Source organism: Anarrhichthys ocellatus, unplaced genomic scaffold (genome assembly GCF_004355925.1).
Source record: "Anarrhichthys ocellatus isolate YVR2014 unplaced genomic scaffold, GSC_Weel_1.0 scaffold64, whole genome shotgun sequence".
Classification (NCBI taxonomy): domain Eukaryota; kingdom Metazoa; phylum Chordata; class Actinopteri; order Perciformes; family Anarhichadidae; genus Anarrhichthys; species Anarrhichthys ocellatus.
This window is the reverse complement of record NW_022280094.1, coordinates 1,275,182-1,285,287: the sequence shown is the minus strand read 5'-3', so window position 1 is coordinate 1,285,287 and position 10,106 is coordinate 1,275,182. Positions and strand designations below refer to the sequence as shown.

Genomic DNA, 10,106 nt, shown 5'->3' with positions numbered 1-10,106 from the left:
TATCTATCTATCTATCTATCTATCTATCTATCTATCTATCTATCTATCTATCTATCTATCTATATAAAAATTGCTGCCATGTAGATACAGTATATGCAATATTTGACATAAAAGTTAGTCATAATGTGCAATAGCAACAGCCCTTAAGGTCATGCTGGTCAGTAAAGAGAACTTGTTAGCCCTTGTAGTGTTTTTACACATTGTTTTCCATCCCAGTTCCCACAGAGAAAGGCGCCACTGGCCTCAGTAACCTTGGCAACACCTGCTTCATGAACTCTAGTATCCAGTGTGTGAGCAACACCAAGCCTCTCACAGACTACTTCATCTCAGGGAGACACCTCTATGAGCTCAACAGGTGCCATTTAAGTCAATCACTTGGGTATAAATCTTGCCACCCTGAGCCTGAACTCCTCAATATAACCGGCCCGCATTGATTCACAGAACAAACCCCATCGGGATGCGAGGTCACATGGCCAAGTGTTATGGTGACCTGGTGATGGAGCTGTGGAGCGGGACACAGAAGAACCTTGCTCCACTCAAACTCAGGGTAAGCGGCCTCATCACTGTCTCCCACATGGATAGTTAAAGACTTTGACTTACAATCTCTGTGCTGTCTAAACTTGTTAAAGTGCTACTTTATGATGTCATTCCTTCCTCTCCAGTGGACAATAGCAAAGTATGCCCCACGCTTTAATGGATTCCAGCAGCAGGACTCCCAGGAGCTGCTAGCCTTCCTGCTGGATGGTCTGCATGAAGATCTCAACAGAGTGCATGAGAAACCCTACGTGGAGCTGAAGGACAGCGATAGCCGGCCTGACTGGGAGGTGGCCTCTGAGGTCAGAGATCACACTGCTCATCAAATACTATCGTCTACAAATAAAATGAACACTGGCTGTTCAGCTATATTTATATTTCAAATCTGCAATCACAGAAAGAAAGCTATTCCCTTTGATTTTACTGCCACACAGTCCCTTATCTTGTCTGACATCAATCATCATTTACCTCACCATATTCTAAAAGCTCCGTCTTCCCCGTCCACTAAAATGCAAGCTGGCTTAGTCTGCACTTTGTTCCAAGTGCAGAATAACATTTGCGCCTCACAATTGTGTTTCATGTCCATGTTCTATAAACAGTAAATACAGCATTCATGTTTTTACAGTATTAATGTTTTATGTAATGCATTTATACACAACAAAGTCTGTTAGAGCCTCTGAAGACTTGGTTTCAGAGCTTCAGTATTTACCAAAACACTAAAGCTACAGTTGGTAACTTAAATAGAATAACTTACTAGCTGTAACATGAGAACGTTTGTGACCCAACCACCAAAAACTGAGCACTGGCTGGCGAAAACGCTCTCCTTTTACAGCTAAACAGTAATTCAAATATGTTTCTGAAAACATTTCAAGCTAGAAATAGGCAATACAGTAACAGAATCTTGATTTATATTTGATCCGCGCTGCCTAGTTTGAGAGTTTGATCAGAGTTGACAGGCAGTGATTGACAGCAGCGTAGAGACTCGTTGCTCTTATTGGTTGTTCTTTGGGCGCGGTGGAATCCCGCAAATGCCCTGAGGGGCACTTACACCAAAAGGAGGCAGAGGAACCTGATTTTCTCAAAGATTATGTGTCTCATAAACTTTTGTGAGAATATAGTGACATTTCGAGCAAATATGAGAAAAAAAGTTATTATTATTAAAATTACCGACTGCACTTTAAATTGTCTATAATCAATGTTTTTATGATACAAGATATGAAATGGCAATGTGCAAGGGGCTGTTCACAGGTCATGTAAGACCCACAGAGAATTGACTCTTTGCTAAGTCCCCCCCCCTCAAACTCAGACTGGCTAAAATTCGACAATGTTGGTGCAGGGAGGGCAGTTAGTGACAGTGTGGGATCCATGGTAGCCTGACAGAGTAGCAGCAGGGGGCGGGGCTTAGCGAAATTATCAATTATCAATGTTGAGCCATCCAGGCTGCAACATAACTGTTTGGGTTCGATGTCACCATTCTCATAGTGTTGTCTTCAGCCGCAGCAGACAGCCGTTATAATGAAACAAGTGAATCACAGTGGAATGGAGGGTGCGTAATGGAGAAAGCATATTCATGGGTTTCGTCTATTTCACTTTAATGACATAGCAAGCAATGTCTGAAATGTTCAACTTTTTGATAAATTCCTTTGCAAGACGAATAATTGTAAATTTCCCCACTGAAGGACTAATAAAGGATTAACTTATCTTATCTTAATTAATTAAGTAGCAGTCAATGAAGGGGAATAGGCCAGTTATGACTTGAACATCGGGCCTGTTGAGGTAATGGGCTGTTACATTTTCTGGTGTCCATTCGGAGCGTCAAAAAATGAGGCGACGAGAGAAGTCAATACCTTAAAGTTGTCCTTTAAATTGCCAATGTTGCTCTATTGATGTTCTATTGGTCTCCAGTATGTTCTGAGGGATGGATTTGCAGGATCAGTGGTGTGTGATCTCACCATTCTGTCTGTTTGTCAAATCTCCTTCACCCTATAGGCATGGGAGAACCACCTCCGTAGGAACCGCTCCATCGTGGTGGATCTGTTCCACGGTCAGCTCAAGTCCCAGGTGAAGTGTAAGACCTGCGGACACATCAGCGCTCGCTTCGACCCCTTCAACTTCCTGTCTCTGCCCCTGCCCATGGACAGCTCCATGCATCTGGAGATCACTGGTGAGGCGGCTGAAGGAACGATGCTGATCATGTGATCCTTTTTTTAAAATGATTTTTAAACAGCCTGAATCTCATATAATGTTGCTGTGTTTATAGTCATTAAACTGGACGGCTCCACACCTGTGCGCTACGGCCTGAGGTTGAATATGGATGAAAAGTACACAGGCCTGAAGAAACAGCTGAGTGAGCTGTGCAGTCTGAAGCCTGAGCAAATCCTGCTGGCTGAGGTCCATACCTCCAACATCAAGGTACTGAGACTGTTCCACTGGTCAGGCTGCCAAGTGTAGCCAGCACCACAGAGGGCAGGAGGCAACATCATCATTCTAACACCAAAGAAAAGCTCCGTTTACTCCAAATTACAAAAAAAAACATTATTTCTTAACTCCAGCACCACAAACAAAATTCAATTTATATACATTGTATTGGGATGGAGGCAAACATTTTGGAGACTGATGACATCACGTACTAATTTGCATATATGTGGCGCCATTAGATAACACAGAAGGAAGAATAAACTTCAGAAGATTGATGACATTTTTGGGAAAATGTCATCAATGTCATCACACACATTTTGTGTGCGATAACAAAATCAATAATGATTGTCTAAGAAAGGGTACAAGGTTTCACAATGATGGTCTTTATAGTCAGGTTCCACTACTCTTGTTCTCGTTTCGCTGCCTAAAATGCACTTTTCATAACAGTGTTTTTTAACCTATATAACTGATCCATTACACATACACTGCTGTGTGGTGCTGCAGTCTGATGTCCAAATTCCTTGTGTTTAGAACTTTCCTCAGGACAACCACAAGGTACGTCTGTCCGTTAACGGCTTCATGTGTGCATTTGAGATCCCCGTGCCAGGTTCGCCGACGTCACTGAGCTCCCCCACTCTGACAGGTGAGACTGTTCGCTCACACTCGGTCTTTGCACTCTCGTCAGCGTGGATCCGTCTGAATCCACGGCTCTCTTTTTTCTCAACTTCATCAGACATCACCCCAATAGCCAATGGCTCTGCTGCTAAAGACAACCTGGGCAGTCAGCCTGTCCTCATCCCCAACGGTGGGCCCGGCACCATGGTGCCCTGTCACCCAGAGACGCCTCTCTCCAACAGGGTTGCCAATGGACATGTCACACCGATGCAGGAGAGCCCCTTCATTGGATACATCATCGCCATGCACAGAAAGATGGTGAGAGCTCCATGTTCTAAAGCAGTGTGCTGTATTGTACAGTGCAATATGTGCAAACAAAAAATACTGTCAGCTATTTTACAGTTGAATGTCTGAATGCTGTTGGATGTACTGTATTATTGCCGAATTATTTATGATTCAAAATAATTTCTTTACATCATATATCCTCAAAACAGTTCATCGCAGTTGCTCTATAGATAAGCCAGAACAGTGACGCGCCTGTGTTCGAGATGTAACTATTACTTTAACGTTTGCGTCGCTCCCTCAGATGCGTACGGAGCTGTACTTCCTGTCATCTCAGAAGAACCGGCCCAGTCTGTTCGGCATGCCGCTCATAGTTCCCTGCACTGTCCACACCAGTAAGAAGGATCTGTACGATGCGGTGTGGATCCAAGTGTCCCGACTGGCCAGCCCACTGCCCCCACAGGAAGCCAGCAACCACGCCCAGGACTGGTGGGCTGACTGTCTGCTCCTTTCGCCCCACATGTTTTTGTGTTTGCTTGTTTCTTTGTTTTTTTGCATTTGACAGAGCGATGTGTTGGTTAGCAGATCCCCCCCCCCCTCCCCCCGCTTCTGCTCTTTCTGCTAAGCTAACCTAAACACATCACAATGCTATGCTAGTATGTTTGCACTGAACTTACCAAGAGGAAATTGTCAGATCTTTTGTAGCTGTGAAGTGAAGATTAAGAGTGGCCTGAACAGATCCGCACAATCAGGATCAGAGCTTATCACTTTCAGCTATCTAAAGCCTGATCCATTTCCGCTCCTTTATTTTGTGTCATTTACGCCAGGCTCAACCAAAAGGGCCCCACTGGAAGAATAGGACTGAGTTGGTTTTGTTACACATGGCGTCGTGAGCCAGTTGATTGTCCAGTGTCAAAAACAAACAACAACAAACTGTTAAAAATGGATCCACACAGACGGTGTGCTTGAACAGTTTTTTCTCTTCTTCTAACCTGCAGCGATGATAGTATGGGCTACCAGTACCCCTTCACTCTACGGGTTGTGGGTCAGGATGGCAACTCCTGTGCCTGGTGTCCTTGGTACAGGTAAGACAGAGTATTTCATAAACAAAGTAGGGAGTCATGTATGTGGTGTTGATGAGACAGTGGGCCCAATGCAATGACATTTTTGTATTCTTTTCTTAACTTTATCTTACTTTTTTTCTTGTATTGGGGTCGTACAAGTGTGGCACATCGGTTTCCGCTAACTTAAACTAGGAATGTTAGAAATGTCTTGGTTGCTGAATATGTACTGCAGCTGTACCCGTCTGTGTGTGTTTCCAGGTTCTGTCGAGGCTGTGCAATAGAGTGTACGGAGGACCGGGCCTCTGTAGGAAATGCTTACATAGCTGTGGACTGGGACCCCACCGCCCTGCATCTCCGCTACCAGACCTCCCAGGAGAGGGTAAACGCACGCTCAATTCAATTCAATGAGGCTTTATTGGCATGACCATAATATTACGCCGTAATGCCAAAGCACATTGTACTGTACAAGGTGGTACAAACATGGGGAAGCATAGCACACTCTCTCTGACCCTCACTCTCATCCTCACTCCCCCTCCCCCTGGCTGGGAGCACCAGTATAATATAGAGTAGTCGAGGGATTTCAATGAAAACAGCAATAACACATTTTGTGTGTTCATGCTATTTTCTTTTCTTCATTTTTTTCCAGAGAGACTATCTCGGAGTGTGTAGCCCTTTCTTTTCATATAGGTTGAACTGTGTTCATTATCTCACCTTGATGCTCTGTTTACCTCATCATGAAGAAAAGTGCAACGGATATATATATATATATCTAGATCTAGATCTAGATAGAGAGAGCTGGAGAGACTAAACACTTTTTACATCATTCATCATCATTTCATTCAGTCACGTGAGGCTGTTCATTTCTGATTGTCGGGTTTGATGAGTTTTATCAATTAAGAGAACAATAATCATATTCTGGGTTATTTAATAATGACGCCATAATCTGAATTTCAAAACGTACAGACGCAAATAATTCATAAATAAGACGATCGCATTCCGCCGGTAGAAATGGATCCTGTGCTTATAAACAGAACACAGGACACAGTTTGTTAACAGACTACAGAGAGAAACACCTCTACAGTGGTGATTACTGTGTGTATTTATTCATTATTAGTATTAGTTACTGTTATTAAGTACAGTGATCATGTGAACACACACAAACTTATCAAAAGTCTCTCCAGCTGTTAAAGCCGACTGACAGCTGATCCAGCTGTGATCAGCTGTCCTCGTTCCTCTCTCCTTGCATGGTTTCCTCCATGCATCCCTGGTGGGAGGGACTAAGACGCAAGGAAAGGACGCAAGTGAGGGAAACGGGGATGACATTAAGAGACTTGGGATGTAGCCCTTGCAGCTCTGCCGCAAGGTGCAGAGTGTGCTGTGATTGGTCAGTGGGCGAGCGCGTGACTATCGTGAAATGAAACTTAACAGCAGAGGCTTAGTCGGGTAGTGAATCACATCACGTGATGCAGCTCAGCCAATCAAATATGGGCATTCTGACTGAGTGAGATGTACCACACACCATGACACAGAGGGCTGAGACGAGGAAAGACACTGCAGAGCAGTACGTTCAATGCTCAAGTTGTGAAAGTAAAATCATAAGATGATCTCTGTGGGCGCGACTTGTCATTAAGGAATGATGGTAGGTCCCACAGCCAGACCAGCTGAGAACCACTGTCCGCCATGAGCGCAGAAAACATTATATTTTCCTGAATATAAGCTTCTGCATTTTCCAGATGCTCTAGTACTATTCAAATGTATTGTAAGTCTCGTACCGAACGTTACGTATATAGGTACGTACATTTAATACGTACATAGGTACGTACATAGTTACAGCCTTAGAAACTGATAATTGTGGCGCCATCATGTGGTTATAAGGTGGTATTTCAGCTGCAGGACAACAGTGAAGGCCGAGGTATAAAATGCACGGCCCGCCACTGATGGGAGGATACTCAGTATTTGTCACCAGCACTTGTATTTTGATCTCCGTACTGCAGTAGACACATAAAATAAGCTCTTTATTAATCTTTGAGCCTTACAACGAGATAATCTTGTCAACATTTAAGAAGTGAGAGTGAGCCTTCTACTGCAGATGGATCAGAGTGAGGCCGACTGACTGAGTTCAGCTAAAGTCTTGTATTCTCTAAGTTTTAAGAAAAGAGCTAAGTGAGATAAGTAAACCTGCTAAACAGAAAGTGCTTTGGTCCTTCGTTTGACCACACAGAGTTACCAGCGAGCTGCTTAATGCTCACTTCACTCAGCTACACAGGGTCCAGGGACTTACAGGCTGTGCCATTAAGGTTGTCATGTTATTTTGGCTGTTTTTACATACATATTGTAAGTATTGTGGTACATGTCTCTGGGGATATTTGTAAAAATGCTGCTTTAGCTGTATTTTGAGCTAAACAAAACAGGTAAAATACAGTTTGATAACAGAACTTGCATACAATGTCAAATAATTGGCATAGCCTGCTGATTCTGAAAACTACAAATGGTTAGATGCCAACAAATACTACGAATTATTCGGTGGTTTCTGCTCAAAAGTTTTACTCCAGAAATCGATTGGCTTTACCTTCAAAGACAGTTGCAGTAGGTGGTTGTGAAAAAGAAGAATTCCACCTCCCCCCCCTCTCAGTATCACCATCATGGTCTCCCTGCAGATTGTAGAGGAGCACTGCAGTGTGGAGCAGTCCCGTCAGGCCCAGGCTGAGCCCATCAGCTTGGACAGCTGTCTGAAGGCCTTCACCAGCGAGGAAGAGCTGGGTGAGGACGAGCTCTACTACTGCTCCAAGTGCAAGACTCACCGGCTGGCCACTAAGAAGCTGGACCTTTGGAGGCTGCCACCCATGCTGGTCAGTGGCACACTTCTAAGTTCGTGTCAGACCTTAGCTCTGGCCTCGCAGGGATAGATTCTAAATGTGCTTTTCAGTAGTGTTTACTGTTTGTATTGAACGTAGTTCAGAGACAACACAGTATGTGTGATGTGTGTTCTCTTCTTCAGATTGTCCACCTGAAGCGCTTCCAGTTTGTAAATGGCCGTTGGATCAAATCCCAGAAAATTGTCAAGTTCCCGAGGGAGAATTTCGACCCCAGCGCCTTCTTGGCTCCCAGAGACCTGGAGCAGCACTGCCTCCACTCCCGCAGTGAGAGCGAGTGTCTGCTGAGGGTCGGAGAAGACAACCTGTCTTCCATCTCTGCCCCCGCTGGCTTCTGCAACCTTCCCAAAGGTACCATATGTTGATTTAAGCCTGGTATTTAGCTGTTGCTAGCCACTCATGCTCTGAGACTACTCACATTTTTAAAGAGACATATGCATTTTTATTGTTAAGCATTTGTTGATTAAGAGCCAACAGGTTGTGAAACAAAATAAAGTATAGATGAGCAAAGCAGCTAATGGCCCAATGGCAGAGGAGATGTCTTTAAATACATGTCTTTCCCAACAGCCTCCCCTGCCTCTAGCAGGAAGTCAGCGCCTTCTCTTAGCCGGACCAGCAGCCCCTCTGGAAGCCCCAAGACCGGCAGCGGAGGCCGCAGGCCAGGCCGGCTACGCCTGCCCCAGCTGGGCAGCAGACACCGCCTCTCTAACAGCAAGGAGAACCTGGACGGAGCTGCTAATCCTGAGGCTGAGTCACGGGACGATGCGCCACAGCCCGACACGGAGGAGAGCACAGCATCGGCCCCTCCTGGATCAGGAGGGGCGTTCACTTCAGAGACATCTTCCGGCAGCGAGGCTTCCAGCAGCCACTGTGACGTGGTCCTGGTGAATGGTGACAGCAATGGGCTGATTTCAGACTGCAGCACAGAGAGCAGCCTGGAGCCTGACAACCTGCTGGTCCAGCACAGAGACAACATGTGTCTGGACGCCATCTACAACCTCTATGCAATATCAGTAAGTATCACACATCAACATCACTGTCATACAAGTAGTAATAGGCTTTCTCAATAAGCTTCTTTCTGCTTTGAAACAAGTCTAAAATATGTTTCTGCTTCCTGTCCTCAGTGCCATTCAGGAATCATGGGAGGAGGCCACTATGTGACATATGCCAAAAACCCCAATGAGAAATGGTACTGTTACAATGACAGCAGCTGTAAGGTAAGGCATTAGGACACATTTTAGTCTATTTCTAAAATGAAAGCATACTTTCCAACGAAAAATGAATCTGCATCATTCTGTCTGAAGTCAAGAGTCCACTGTGGTAAATCTGCCTCCATTATTATTGTCACCTGCATATATTGAGTGCTGGATTGGAAAGCTTGACAGACATAGCAACATAAAAGGTGGATGTGGATGCAGTGGAACATGCTGCCGGTCCAATCAAAGCACAGAGAAGTTTGGATAAAACACACAGAGGGAGAGCGCTGACATTTTCTGCTCAGGTTCACATTACTCCACTCTATCTTTATACAGCGAATAGTTGTTTGATGCAAAATTAATGCTCTGAACCTTTGAATGAATGGGTCTGGGTAGCAAAATGTCAGTTATATGACAGTGATTTTATTATTATACCAATGACAGAATAAAGGTGTACAAATTAAAACAAATCTATTCAAACTGATTGGAATAAAATGTGTTGTAATATGTAGTACTTGGAGATTCTTGACTTTAGATGAATGCCACTACACACCTTATTAAATCTGCCTGTCATGTCTTAATTGTCTCAGCTTTTGTAACAACACATAAGAGGTTCATTGACATGTACCTTGAGAAGATCAATCAAATACCCTCTGTCTCAAAAAATAAACAATTCCCACAGGAAGTGCGCTCTGAGGAGATCGACGCTGACTCGGCCTATATCCTCTTCTACGAGCAGCAGGGAGTGGACTACTCCCAGTTCTTGCCAAAGATCGATGGAAAGAAGATGGCTGACACCAGTAGCATGGATGAAGACTTTGAGTCCGACTACAAGAAATACTGTGTCCTCCAGTGATGGCCCTCATCTTCCGTCAGCCAGCACTACTCCTGCTCTGAGCAGGAAGCAGCAGACGTTCAGACCACTCTGAAGGATTCAGATAAACTGCCAATGACTAGAGTCGGACTGGTCCCTGCCCTTAGACATGCGTCGCAGCACTTTCTACTCTTGATCGCATATTTTAGTGCAGAGGTTTGCCAAGACAGCAATGAAGCCCTGGTGAAAGCACTAAACCCCCCCCCCCCCCCACCCCCACCGCAGAGATCGGTGTCCACGCCCCACCCCC

The 10,106-nt window shown here is 44.7% G+C and overlaps 1 protein-coding gene across 7 annotated transcripts in view; it reads left to right on the top strand.

Moving 5' to 3' along the window:
• Nucleotides 1–10,029, top strand: part of usp32 (ubiquitin specific peptidase 32) — a 76,362-nt gene extending 66,333 nt beyond the window's left edge. For all 7 annotated transcript variants that reach the window (XM_031872432.1, XM_031872435.1, XM_031872434.1 and 4 more), the window contains exons 20-34: nt 217–355; nt 442–547; nt 663–836; nt 2,524–2,698; nt 2,795–2,946; nt 3,484–3,595; nt 3,686–3,885; nt 4,154–4,338; nt 4,848–4,934; nt 5,172–5,292; nt 7,571–7,762; nt 7,912–8,137; nt 8,354–8,799; nt 8,911–9,003; nt 9,665–10,029. In XM_031872432.1, coding sequence (XP_031728292.1) covers nt 217–355; nt 442–547; nt 663–836; nt 2,524–2,698; nt 2,795–2,946; nt 3,484–3,595; nt 3,686–3,885; nt 4,154–4,338; nt 4,848–4,934; nt 5,172–5,292; nt 7,571–7,762; nt 7,912–8,137; nt 8,354–8,799; nt 8,911–9,003; nt 9,665–9,838 — 2,582 coding nt within the window. In that variant the 3' untranslated portion in view covers nt 9,839–10,029. The remainder of the gene's footprint in view (nt 1–216; nt 356–441; nt 548–662; nt 837–2,523; nt 2,699–2,794; nt 2,947–3,483; nt 3,596–3,685; nt 3,886–4,153; nt 4,339–4,847; nt 4,935–5,171; nt 5,293–7,570; nt 7,763–7,911; nt 8,138–8,353; nt 8,800–8,910; nt 9,004–9,664) is intronic.
• The last annotated feature ends 77 nt before the right edge of the window (nt 10,030–10,106 follow it).